Below are 14,491 nucleotides of genomic sequence, written 5' to 3' on the forward strand. Positions count from 1 at the left end.
TCCCCAGTGGGCGGAGCTTCGCTTTCACACGTGGGGCGTTCAGTGTGCGGAGCCAAGATCGAGGAACGCTTGATTGTGGGCGGGGCTTCGCTTTCGCACGTGGGGCGTCCCCCGTGATTGGAGGCGGAGAGAGAGGAGGACGAGGTGGCGTGGTGCAGCATCGTGGAGGCACCTCGATCCGCAATTCTTTCCTCGTCCCGCCTGGTACGACACGACCCCCTCCGTGCCCCTCCCTCCGTGCCCCCTCCCTTTCCCGGCCGTTACTCCCTGTCCAGCGGCAGCCACGGGATCAGAGGCCGCGCGCGGAAAATCCTTCCTGAAGTTGGGAAAACTTTGACTGGGAGTTTCCCGCGTCGGCACCGCGCGATCTCTCGAGGGGTTTCGGGGTCTCTGGTTCCCTTTCCGCTCGAGACTGCGGCCGAAGTGGAACATGGCGACGGTGCGGAGCGGCCTTGTCGAGGTTCTGGTCCGGGACTCGTGGACCCGGGTCCTCGGAACCCTGGAGGAGGCGGACCTGGTGCTCAGCGGTCCCGATTCGGACGGAGGTCTCTCAGAACCCGCGTTCGGCCCCTCGGGGGTCAACGGGCCCGGGGGTAAGACTAAGACCCCGTCATCTCCGACGAGTTCGGACCCCCCAGACGGACCCCCCGAGTCCCTGTCGAACAAGGCGCGAACCGTGAGGGTCTTGAAACAGGATTCGGGGGGTCTCGGGATCAGCATTAAGGGAGGTCGTGAGAACAAGATGCCGGTCCTGATATCGCGGATCTTCCCCGGACTGGCGGCCGAGCGGAGCGGCGGTCTTTACGTGGGCGACGCCATCCTGGCGGTGAACGACGTCGACCTGAAGGAAGCGACGCACGACGAGGCCGTGCAGACCCTGAAGAAGTGTGGCCGTGAGGTCCTGCTCACAGGTACTCGGACCGGGTGGTTGTGGTTGTGGTGAGTGGTTGTGGTGTAAGATGTGCTACTGGTTCCGTCAATTAGAACCACTCCCGTTGTGACGTCATCGCGTGGTCCGTTATCCCACGTGCTGTGGGGACTTGCAGACAGACGGCTTCGGGTCACGCCTCGGCCGTTTCCACATTGGTCAACAAACTAAACTTGTGTACTACTACTTTTAACTACCACAACTTTTCCTAACTTCTTGTGGGGTAAATTTCGCCCAAGTCTTTCACGAACCGGCTGGCTAGTCATGTCGTTCGACCTAAGGTGATTTGTGCGGGAATTTGTGATTTGTTCAGGGTGCCGGTGATAACTCGCCTCCTCTTCGCGGAGGACGCCGTGAGGTCTTTAACGGCCAACATCTAATGCTAGCACGAGAGACCCCCCGGCTCGTATGGTTCCGAGGGACGGGGAGCTTCGGTGATGTGACGTCCCACCTGCGAAGCATTGCTCCAACAGTTTGTAGTCGGGTCACCACCGGGAATCGAACTCGGACTTGACAGCTCAAGGGTAAGTGCACGAACTCCGAGCCATCCCGTCGAAGCCGACGACCCTCTGTGGTTATTCAAACAATGTGATCTATCTTTTGTACTTGTGGATTGGGTGTTGGACGCTGCACTTGTTTCAGCGAGATGGCCGGTTCAAATCCTGCTGTGTCCGTCTGCAAAACCCAGGTGGTCAAGTTCATATCAACGACCTTCAGGTGGACCACGCGAGGCCGACGTGTGCTCCGGGCGGTCGACGTTCAGTGCACTCGGGACGTGCACGGGATTGCTTCCGGGCCAAATCCCAGTGACTCGACAACCGACGTCCGTCTGAGAGGGCCGTCTGCAAACTTGCAGCCAACTGCGACGTACCCCTGCACGTGTTGTTCGGAGCCTTGCTCATGGAAACCAATTAAAAATCACCAGGATGGACGAGCGGGTGGAACGTGCTCGACGGGTACAGAGGGAGGGGGCACGGCGGTTTGGCACACGAGGTGTGGTTAAGGGACGGACGGCCCTTTTAAACTGTACACTTTGTGGTTCATGTTGAACCGCGTTGTCCCGGACGGGGACGATGGAAGGGCCCCCCGGGTGTGTCCCGGACGGGGACGTGGAATTGTGCGCACACGTCGATCCCTCGCATTGCCCGTCACCTCCGTTACTATTCCCATCTGTCGGGAGTCCCCGTGTGGTGTTGTCGCCGTAACGTGATCCCGAAGTCCACTGAGCGTTCCATGTTTGGCCGGGAAGATGCAGTTACCTCTGGTACACCTTGTCGCTCACAGTTATCGCTTTGCTTCATAAATGAGAAATTATTGTTGTCGTCGTTAAACGAAACTTCTGCAAATCTTGGTTTTTCACCGATAATCGGGATAGATCATCCCACTGAGTGTGTGTGTGTGTGTGTGTGTGTGTGTGTGTGTGTGTGTGTGTGTGTGTGTGTGTGTGTGTGTGTGTGTGTGTGTGTGTGTGTGTGTGTGTGTGTGTGTGTTGACTATCTGTTCAAATACCACATCAACAGTCATATGAGTATTAACAACGTTTTTTTTTTTCTTCTTCTTTTCTCTCTTTCTATCGTTGTCCGATGTTCAAGGACGAGCCACAAGACGTACGACGTGAAAGACGACATTCAAAGACCAAATGCACATTTGCATGTTATGTGTAACATTAGAAAATGATGGACAAATCGATCCGCTTTATGGGATTTGAACCCCGGGTACTCGGGCTCACAGCAACCGTCCACAGGCAAGCGCTCGGGCTGCAACGCCGAGGATGCTCGCTCCTGGTGTGGATCGTGGCCACTGGCAGGTTTACAAAGGGCCTTTTTGGCTTGAAGTTCCGCCCGTACTGCGGTTGTCAACAGCAGGCCATGTGACGCGCAGTTGCAGAAATCGGAAAACCGCAGGATGACACATTGTCGTCCCTGCTGTGCGTTTCCTGAATCGACGTTCTGACTCTTTGTAGTTTTCCAAACTTCAAAATAATTGCAGGAACTCGGTCCCATGACCCACATTTTGTTACGGGATCGAGGTGCCGTTGCGGTTTACCGTTTGGTTGGCTGGCAAGTCGCGAGGCTGAAGTGGGCGATGCCACCTGTTCTTGTTAACTCCATTTGGCACACGCGGCATACTGGTGCCCAGAAATTGATTTCCAACCCCTCTCCCTCCTCCCACAACACCCTTATCTCCTCCTCCCCTCATTCTCCCGTCCCCTCATCCTCATCACCCTCTCCCCTCCGGTTTATAGAATCCCCCAGCCCTCTTTCTCTCTCATCCCCTATTCCCCCCTCATTCCCAACCCAACCTTACATCTCAGAAGTCGGTGATGTTGGATCACCTCACCAAATATACTTTTAATCCGACACTGACGCCGACCTAAAATGGGGGGATTGAACATAAAAATTGCTATTGTTCTACAATCGTAAAACATATGCATCGAAATACCAAGAAATAAAATCTGACGACCTGTACTCTTACCTGATATTCATCTTTTGATCTCGAGTACATAACAGGCAAAAACCAGAATCGACCGTCAACAAGACTGGACTATGGGTCTCCGACTGACGGTGCAGCAAGCGGGTCGGCACTGATTGTCGACAATCTCAGCAACTCTTGACCGTCGTCTTTCGAGCTTCCCATTTTTTTTTTGTCCTCAAAATGCAAGCTCGTATTGAAGCTTGCACGGAGGAGACAAAGACGAGCAAATCGACACGAAGCGCAACGATGCAACAAGTGCACGAACTACCTCGACATATCCACTACCGCTGCGAAACCACAAGCGGATAACTCTCGATCGGTGTGAAAATAGGACCTTTTATGACGAGCTTGTCATCGAACAGAAGCACCGCCTCGACGCATCTCCTTGTTGTTGAAAACGAGATGTGGGGTCTTCAATCGGTCGTGAACCGTTGCTTTTTTTTGCACCAAGTTTGCTCGCAAGTCTTGGAGGTGCAATCGACGGGGAAAGATGTGTGTCGTGGGTCTCCGCACAGGTCGAATCGGAATGCCTCGTTTCCGCTTTACAAGATTCCACGGGTGGAGGGTGGCGGTGAGGGGATGTTTTTATCACTTCCTTTCCAGTATTCCCAAATTTGAGGTCTGGTTCTGCTTTGGAGATTTTTTTTGATGCTGTGGACCTCGAGGGTGAGCACTGAAGGTACCGCGTGCAGGATAACCACCTGTACTCTGATGGTGAGGATGTGTCGTTGCAAGGAAGTTTCTTTTTCTCCTGAACTTGTGCTTTGGGATCCTTTCCAAGTGAGCCTGGAAGGTGTAAGGTGACTTGGCAGACAAAAGCTCACGCACAGACGTCTGTCTCCTTGCCAATTTGGCTTGCGTGGTGGACCCGTGTTTGCCCGTGGCCCAGCTTTTGTTTCCTGCTGGGTTGTCTTTTTCCATTGGTTTTTGAACTCAGAGTCAGTATGGCTGCCAAACCATATTGTTATGACGTTATAGGTGAATTACTATGGATGAGCGATCATGTAGTCGGGTTCCTTGTGTCCATAATTTGACGTTTGTTGGAATTTTTTGGAGAGTAGCTAACCCCAACATTTTTGGAAAGTTTAAACAATACCAAAACAGAAAATCCATGTTTCACATTTTTTTTTTCAATGCATATAATGTGGTGAAATAGGTCGTTTTGGGGTTAAAAACCCGTTTTTTTTTTTTGAAAATTTCAGCTCTGAAAATTCAAAATTAATCGCAAGCAAGCAACTGATGATGCATAATTGTTAACTGGAGGACAGTTGTTAATATAGAATACATATATCTGTATTTTGAGCAATGGTTGCCGTGGAAACGGGTATCATTTTGTTAAATTACCGTTTATTTAATGGATTGCTTTCAAATCTTGAAACGAGTAACGCATGAATATGGTGATCGGTGCATGTTAAGTTCTTGGCCCTGCAGGAACATCCCTGTGTCTGTCTTGCACTGGCACCTTATCATCTCAATAATTGCCTTTGGTGCAGGGAGAATATCTGTTGTTGTCGGTTTGAGTTGACCACTCGTGTCCTTGTGGAAGCCATTCTTTAATGGATCAAGAAATGTTTGCTGAGAAATTGCTGTTTGACCGCAAATGTATGCCTGGATATGTACCCGCATGATATGCTGCCTCAGAGCACCGACAGTTGGTGGTAACTTGTCATTCTCAGCCATGTTCTTACAGAAGAGATGCCACCGAAGTTCAGGGATGCTGGAAATATTGACACCACTTGGACAATAACCTGAACAGACAAATCTTGCTAAAGTTGTGTATAGGTCCTCTGACAGTTCGGCATCCTTACAGAGCATAGCAAAGGTATCTACCATGTCGTCATCGGCCTTCACATAGCACTGGAACCACTTTGCCTTACCATGTCGAGCTAACCGCCCAGTATTATCGGCACCTGTGAATGCGTGGAAGGCTGGCAATGCTTGGGCTCTCTCTCCTCACCTCAGGCCTTCCAGATTGGCTCGATTTTGACAATGCGAGATGCCATTGAGATAGATGTGTGTCTTGGCAGGAGATGATAGTTTGCTATGGCAAGAACCAGAACATCCGTATCAGGTGAGAATATCATCAGCTCAATATCTCCCGTGTGTTGCTGTGATGCAGCTATTGCTTGCTGGATCATCAACGTTTCGGCCTCCTCATGGTTATTCGCCTCAAATTGGAGACCCCTGTTGCTCGACGTCCGCCCAGATGCCGAAACGACTACCACCTTTGTTGAATCGCGGTTGTATTCTAGAGTTTTCTCTGCCATGTACTCCGTCAGATCAGCCTTGGTTTGATCATGGGACAGAAATCAACTCATCGTGATGCGTTTGATACTGGTATCATCCTTGACCTGATATTGGACTGGTGCCTCTCCTTGACGTCGTTTGTCTCTGGTTGTGCTCTTGAGGGAATCTTGCTTGTACGTATCAAAAACAAGAATTACATGGTCGAAGCCTCTGGTCAGACTCGTCACCCTATCATTGAAACATTCACCGAGGTCCTTCACCGTCACAACCATTGCTGGTTTCTTGGTCATTGTCTGGACAACTACCATTCCATCCACGACTGCAACCTTCGTGCTAGTACTGCCATCAATGACAGCATCAGCGGGTGCTGGTTCCATGTGTGTGACATCAAGCTCATCTTCTGGTAAAGACGGTTCCTTGTTGGCAAACTTCTCCAAGTTGTGGATTAGCTTAGACTTGTCGGTGCATGACAGTAAGCTACCGTTTGGTGCAAACAGGGCCCTCGGTATCGCAGTAAATTCAAAGTTGCCAATTGCATCCTTCTGGATCTGGAGAGTACCATCAGTCTACCATACAAATCCTTGGTTTATTTTAGATCTACTGTCTTGTCCCTGATCTTGATTGCTAGTGTTGTATTGCCAGACATGTACATTCTGTTCTTCTCCTTCTTCACCGACGCCCATAGGCTGACATCACCATTGATCCGTTTAGCAACAAAATCTTCATCGAGATTCTGTCCCGTTTCATCAATGTTCAGTATCTGTGGTACAAATTCTTCTGGCACATAAGCGTGGGTGACCACATTGAAGAGCTGGTTACCCTCAACTTCAAATGGATTTTCATGACCAAGTATGGCAGCCTTGATTCGGTCAGTTGCATTGTGTTCACGCTTGACGACACTTGGAGACAGGCCATGGTGCTCGGTGGTCTCACTTTCCTTCAGACCAAACTGTCCCTAAAACTCGCAAGACAGTAAACTCACACTTACAATACATCAAACTAGAAAAACTTAAAATCAAACGTTTTACTACTCAAGGTGCTGAAACCTTCTGATATCGAACAACAGACACACCAATGTTTCATTGCACAGATGGCCGTTTCCATGGCAACCAACTGTTCCAATACTTGAAAATCATAATACTTATGTGTAAGTTAGTCATGGTCACTATATTTAACAATTATTTAGGCCATCCGATGGAAAATATAATTTACAAAAATATTTATATATTAAAAAATGGCAATTCCACTCCAAAAATGCTGTTTCCATGGCAACCGACAGTCAAAATGCAACATTTTATTATCTTATAAAATCCATTGTTCGCCATTTAACAGTAATCCATCATCAGTTGGTTATTTTGTATTGTTTCAGATTTTTTAAAATTGGAATTAAAAAAAAACAAAAAAGCGTTTTTCACCCCAAAACGACCTTTCCAAAAGTTGAAAAAATGTGAAACATCTTTTTTTTTTTTAAATTTAAATAGATTTTAAACTTCTCAAAAATCTATAGGTTTGCTACTCTCCAAAAAATTCCAACGAAATTACACAAGGAACCTGACTAATACCTGTAAAGTTTCACCTCAATCTGTTCAGCTGTTTCCAAAAAGATTTTTAAAGGTTTTTTTTAATGTTGAAAACAATGTGGGTGTCGAACCACGTGACAGACGATGTCAACAATTTTTTTTTTTTTGCCGCCAAACAATTTAGCCCTAAATGACCGTCAAAATTTTTCATAGTGACAGGATAGTGTTCATCATCAGAAGCGGCACCATTCTTCCACGCGAAAGTCAATCGACTCACACCTGTTGGACGGAGGTGGAAAACGCCGTCTCAGGTGTCGTTCCAGAATGTCCCATAAATGCTCGATGGGGTTCAGATATTGTGACTGAGAAGGGCATGAGATATGGGTAACATCAGTGTCATGCTCATCAAACCATTGGGCGATCACACCTGCTCTGTGAATGAGGGCATTGTCATCCTGGACGACACCCCCTCCCAGCAGGAGAGAAATGCTGTAACGTGGTGAAGATGATCACTCGGTACCATTGAGTAGCGATTGGCAATGGCCTTGCTTGCTAAGGGAATGACTGCACTCAAACCATGCCAGGAAAATGCACCCCCACAACATTACAGAAACCCCAGAACCCTTCACTGTTGGAACTAAGCACTCAGGGTTGTAAAGTTGTTTGAGTTGGCGCCACACGTGCCCTCGTCTGTTCGTCGAGAACATGGTGAAGGATGATTCATCTGGCCGTATCACATTTCTCCACTGTTTGGTAATCAATTGCCTGTGCTCTTTTCACCACTGGACTTGTAAACGTACAGAGACCCGCGGAGCATCTGGACCCGCAGAGACCCGCGGAACATCTGTAAAATGTAAAAGTCCTCGACTCTTTCCCCACTCCCACTCTCACAAACCCCAAGTCATCAACCCCCTCCCCCTCCCAATCTCCAAGTCCCCACCCTTCCTTTTCAACCCGAAGGCATCAATTCCCTCCCTAACCCCCCACAGAGTTTTCAACCTCCCAACTCTGTGCCATCGTTGCTCTCCCCCCCCCCACCTCCCTTACAACCCCAACTCTGTCATCCCGTCCTCACCCTCTCCCCACTTACAAAAGCAAACAGGCATTCACACATTGAAACAGCAGGATATTTAACGCTTTCCTTCCTGTCATGCCTTCACCGACTTCACAGAAACCGTGAATAAAACAACTCTGACATGTCACGGCACGCCTGTCCAATTCGCAATGTCGTGAGAATCCCTGAACTACTCCACAAGTCGCTTGATAATGACGTGGGTTGTGTGGTCACTGGTCCAGTCGTTTCAGAGAAAATAGTCGGAAACAATAACAAGGATGTGTGTAACCTCCACAGTAAAAACCCGACTTCGGACAACGCCACATAGTTATTTCAGCCGTGTATAATCAACAAACCGCTGCCTCGATTGCTAAAGCCCAACTTCACAAGACCCGTGACTTTGTACGGCAGTAAACACCAACATGTCAGCCATCGTATAGAAATTGTGGGTCAAGTCAGACGAACTGTCCAACTCATGGGTGTAACTCGGACGGACACACACACACACACACACACACACAGTAAGCATTGTAAATCATTTTGGTACACAACCAAGTCATGTCGCAAAGTCCGACGAGCTACGCTTGTCTGCTTCATGGATACTCGTGCTACATTCGCACCACATTGCGGTTGTGCCGGCGTGCCATGGGGTGTAATCTTTTGAACAGTACCGAACAAGCCGACTCGCTTTTCTATCGTTACTCTGTGCACGCGAAGCGAAAGCCAGGGTGAAGCAATTGGTTCATGTCCGTCCGTAAGTCTCATCAGTTTATGATCGAGGAACATTTAACTTAAATTGAATGTTATATTTTTGAACACTAATTTGAAGACGAGTCTTTCGTTTTACCGTACATTGTCTCAGAATTAGTTCCCATCACAGATGTGGAGAGAGACAGACAGACATAGATCATCATTATGCTGTGTCTCCCTGTCTGGCAGTCAAAATTGAAAATCATTCCAAACAGGAAACGTACTCGTTTTAAGGATGTCATAATGGACACAAACAACAGGCACGAAGAACGAATGTGACGTGTTCGATAGGACGGTGTAATAGATACTGGGCAAAATGGTGGTAAATCGGAATTAATTTATTTATATACGACTTTTACAATCTTTATATTTAATTTAATCATATACTTGAACACTGTAGTGCGCAAATCACCTGCCATAATATGACCAAGGACCTCCAGTTTTGTAGTACTCAACTTCAATTTCAATAAAGGTTCGATGGGGGTGGCGTATCAGGCTGGTATTCCGGACTTCTTCAGGAGCACTAAACTTCCAGTTATCTTTTTATTTTTTTTTAACAATCGTTTAAATCATTATTTTATTAATGTTGAAGTAACGCTGCGTGGGGTATCGTGTTCTCCAAACTCTCGTTTTTTATGGTTTTCCACACAAAATGGCGAACAATTAGCTTTACCTTTTAGTTTGTCACGTGGTGTGGAAGAACCCTTTAATGGAGTGCCGGGAAAAAAGCGGTAAGATGCTGAAATTCTTGTGTGTACCTTTTCATGGTACTCGACAGAAGCTCATCGTGTACACTTTTTTTTTTTAGTTTATTCAATTGCAACTATCGGTTTGGTTGATTGAAAGAAGCATTTGAATGTCGATATGTTTTGATAGGTAGGATGAGAGTAGGGGGGGGGGGCGGGTGGCAGAAATACATGGACCTCATTTACAGTTCATCAAATTATTTTTCGAAACGAAAGATTGAAAAAAAAAACAAAAAGCGGCATTTTCTTTTACTTAAAGCAAAAACAGCCATTCCGGTTTGCTGCTCCGTAAAATCGTAGATGTATGTAATAAGGACAGTGGCATTAGGATGACGGTGATCATCAGAACAGGACTGGGCTCCTAAAGCAATGGCTGACTATTTGGGAATATTGACCTCTCCTTGACTCCTTTTGGAATGACATTAGGATGACGGTGATCATCAGAACAGGGCTGGGCTCCTAAAGCAATGGCTGACTTTATTGGAGAAGATTGACCTCTCCTTGACTCCTTTTGGAATGACATTGGGATGACAGTGATCATAAGAACAGGGCTGGGCTCCTAAAGCAATGGCTGACTATTTGGGAATATTGACCTCTCCTTGACTCCTTTTGGAATGACATTGGGATGACGGTGATCATCAGAACAGGGCTGGGCTCCTAAAGCAATGGCTGACTATTTGGGAATATTGACCTCTCCTTGACTCCTTTGGAATGACATTGAAATACCAGTGCGGTCAGCAAAGGGCGGTGGACATGCGGCGTCTAGTTTAAAGGTCAGGAATGAAATGAGAAAACTTCCATGGTTTTGATTTTTATTTGAAAACCTACATTTTGCATTCCTTGAAATGTGCTTTGCACTGTTAGCATGGATTGCCGTGGAGATGTTTATTTTTTGGTGTAGACGTATAGATTCTTCAAAGGGCTGACCGATTGGAATGCTTGCAGACATTCGACGTCATTGAATTGAGTTTTTTTTTTATGTGAAGACGAGGCTCATAGAACAGCTGGAATACAGAACAGAACAGGTAGAGCAAAGTGGAAAATGGGGGGAACACACTAACAGCGGGGTGGAGGGACACCTAGAGCAACACTCGACATAGTAAGGGGAGGGGGAAGATGGATACAGGCTCGAACACAGCAAGAAGGGGCTGAAAGAAGAGGAAGGGGAAGCCAGGGGTAATATGGAAAGGGAACACACAATAAGATCATGGATATGGCGGAGGAGGAGGAGGAGGAGGAGGAGGAGGAGGAGGAGGAGGAGGAGGAGACAAACAACCATCTCAAAACCCTGGAGGAAAGCATGACACTAAACAGACTTAGGAAGTTTATTTTTTCATACATGGTCTCGGCTTGTGGAAGAACTAGGACACAGAACGAGGCAGGACACAACATAACAAGGGGAAACACCAAAAGCAGGGCCAAGGGAGAAGGTAGACTGAGACGGACAAACAAGGGATGCAGGTAACGATGAGGGTTCGGAGAGAATGCAAGAGGTGGACAAGATGAATACATAAGCAAGATTTTAGGAGGGGTAGGGGTGGTTTAAGGGGTGGAGAAAAGATCATGGCTTTGGACCTAAAAATATTTTAATAATTTGGACAAAACAGAACTCGAACGATTGGAAAAGGTTGGCGTCTGAACCGGTGGCGCACTTCAAGTGTGCAACAACCGTGGTCACAGTGCTGTAGCGGAATGAAGGTATCCGTCTGTGTGGTGACTTTAAAGCAACCGTTAATCCCAAGCTCTGCGTGGAGCAGTTTCTACTGCCCATCCGTTGACGAGATATATTTGAAGTTGGCGGTGAGTTGGACTTGCGCGATGCCAACTTCCATATCGAGATCGCACCAGAGGATCGTCACCACCGAACCATCAATACACAATCACTGCAGAGGTGAGGCAGAGGAGCCAGAAGCAGTACTCCAACAAGCTGCTCAGAACAGAGGAAAATGGCTGCCCCAGCCAAAAACCGGCAGGCCAAATTTTCTGGATTTTATCTTCACAATACGATTGACGTCTGAGTTTGGAAATTTTGATTTCGCTCATTTGGCCATCAGGGATTTTTGTAATCCGTTCGGCTTGCAGCCGGAGTTCATGTGATCGTTGATCACGTGATTGTAGAGTACCTGCTTTAAACCACATGAATGGTGTGATTCAGGCCCGCGTCAAAGTGATCGAGATGTATAATGGCTGTCGAAAGGTAAACTGATGATGGAGAACAGGAGGGAGGTATAAGGAGGTGTGTATGACCTGACCATCGATGGTAAAGACATGTTTGCAGGAAGAAAAGCAAGCCTTGTGCTTTGGCCTTCTGTTGGGAGATGCTAATGATTCCCAACGCCATTGTTGCGCTCTGGCACAGAGAAAAATGGTTTAGAAACAGTAAGGCGCCATCGATGTAAGTCTGTCCATCTATGGTGGTCTTTCCAAGGACATGGCTACGCTACGAGAGCAGATTCTTAGGCAAGAGGCCTCGTGGAAGAGCCGATTAACTGGGTGGTTTGCAAATGCTTTCCCAATAGGAGTCAAGGCATGACTTTAGTGGTTTGCAAAGGACACCAAATGAAAGTGTCCAAAGGATCTCTCATGTCCACCATGTCCACCATCAGCATCTTCCATGCTGACAGACATCTCCGTTTAAAGTCCTATGTGAGGGACGGGTGCACTCGGTGATGCGACATCGTTCGACCTGCGAAGCGCTCGAGTGATGCATTACAGAATCTTTTTGGAAATAGGAACGACAATGAAGCAATGGAGTGCGGAAGCACGAGACAGGTGGTGTGGATGTACCCTCCCACGTGGAATGACCTCGGTCCACCCGAGCCTTACGTGTACAGTCTGTACCCTATGCTGACATTTAGACCTTCATGTATATCGTTGGTGTCCAGAGTAAAGTTCTTGAGTCTGGAGTGATGATCTCAGAAGGAAAAAAACTAAACAATCGCAGTACTAACACGAAAGAGTAATCAGAGATTGCACACCCTTGCCAGGACTTGTTTTGTGTGGTGTTTGTGGACCGAATGAGCAAAAATGTAAAGATGACGTCATCAGGAGGAACTTGGATAGGATTCGGGTTTCAGCTGCTACTTCTCCACCCTCAAACCTATACTAGTACAGCCAAGTGAGCTTTATTAAAAAAATAAATAAATACCAAAAAATCCTGACGCTTCACGTCGATCGATGAAGCGGTTCAAGAGAAATAATTTTTTTTTTTAAGATTTTTGTTCAATCCAATATGGCTGCCAGACCATGTGACCTATCAATTAATCGTGAACACGCCGGTATCCCCAATGCTTGGGGAACTTACCGGTAAAGTTTTGCCTCGATTTGTTCAGCCGTTTTGGAGAATAAGATATTTGAAGGTTAAAAAAATTAATAAATTAAAAAAATTATGCCTGCCGAACCATGTGACCAAATACGCCCTCAATTTTTTTTTCTCTCCCTTGACTAATTTATCCCGAGATGACCCTCAAATTTTCATACCGATCGGATGTAGCATTCTATGTATGCAATTGTGACGTCATAACGAAGGCACTGATGACATTAAAATAATAATAATAATAATAATTTTTAAAATCGCACTTATTCCCCATGTTGAGTACGTGCCATGTGCCAAGTTTAAATGTTTTTTGTTTTTTTTCCCAATGTGCGGTGTCATGGATACAGAGGTCCAAAGGGGGCTTTTTTGGCTGGATCATGTCCCATGTCGCGAAAATTTGGAACTTTCATTTGTTTGTCGATTCCTCGAAAATAATTAGAACAAACGTTGCACATCTCACTGATGTATGAAGTATGTCCTCACCCAGTCTGTTGAATCCCAAAAGTTTCCCCAATATGCCAAGCTATCGTCCTTTGGCGAGGTCGGCGAGCAAGTTCACCGTGGAGTCAAACTTGGCTCGGCCATATATCAGTGAACCGTATTACCGAGCAACCTGGAAATTGGCATGGCTTCGTTTCCAGGTGACTACTACTTTGCCAACATGCAACGAGAATCAGACGATGCCAAGTCTGCAAATCATTCGTTTAATCGGCATGGAGTTAATTAACCCCATTGACTCTTCTGCCTTGAAAACCAAATGTCCTGCTGGACACACACACACACACACACACACACACACACACACACACACACACACACACACACACACACACACACACACACACACACACACACACACACACACACACACACACACGTACGTCACGTTTTCTGTGTAATGCAGGTCTTGGCAGTAAGACCTACATAAATCTCTGACCCCACCAAAAATTGCATGGAATCGGTTCGGGTTGGAATTTGGAATCCAGGTAGGTTCCAGGTGCACAATGGCCGACTCTCATGGAAGGGATCTTTCACGTCACCAGCAAATGCTAAGTGAACCGGACCTTCGAAGGATGGCACGCCGTTGAGCAGTGACCCACTGCGAAGCACCGGGTTGAGAGTTTATAGTCGGGTTGGGAATTGAACCCGGACTGGACTGCTCAGAGGCGAGTGCATGACCTCTGCACCATCCGCCAGTCCCATTTTTTTGCATGTTCGAGTGAACATGCATGTGTTCACCTCTGTATTTAGTCATGAGCGTTTCATGATCCCACTGCATTCGTTCGAATGCATTCCATTTCAAGAAATGTCTTCACGACCCGTGAGTGTACCGATGACAAGTTGGACCTCTTCTCACAACCTTAGTAAGTACAGTGAAGTCGCTGCCCTAAGGTGTTGAGGATGCTTCAAATTGTGTCCTCGATCTTAATGCTGTGAAAACAAAAACACTCCTCA

The 14,491-nt window shown here is 46.9% G+C and overlaps 1 protein-coding gene across 1 annotated transcript in view; it reads left to right on the forward strand.

Moving 5' to 3' along the window:
• Nucleotides 1–201: 201 nt before the first annotated feature.
• The window catches only part of SNTB2 (syntrophin beta 2), a 54,872-nt gene continuing 40,582 nt past the window's right edge, over nucleotides 202–14,491 (forward strand). Inside the window, exon 1 of the mRNA XM_085893290.1 lies at nucleotides 202–911. Within this exon, the coding sequence (XP_085749416.1) occupies nucleotides 431–911 (481 nt within the window). The 5' untranslated portion in view covers nucleotides 202–430. The remainder of the gene's footprint in view (nucleotides 912–14,491) is intronic.

Source organism: Eptatretus burgeri, chromosome 8 (assembly GCF_056783735.1).
Source record: "Eptatretus burgeri isolate ZD-2024b chromosome 8, Ebu_testis_v1, whole genome shotgun sequence".
NCBI classification, from domain to species: domain Eukaryota; kingdom Metazoa; phylum Chordata; class Myxini; order Myxiniformes; family Myxinidae; genus Eptatretus; species Eptatretus burgeri.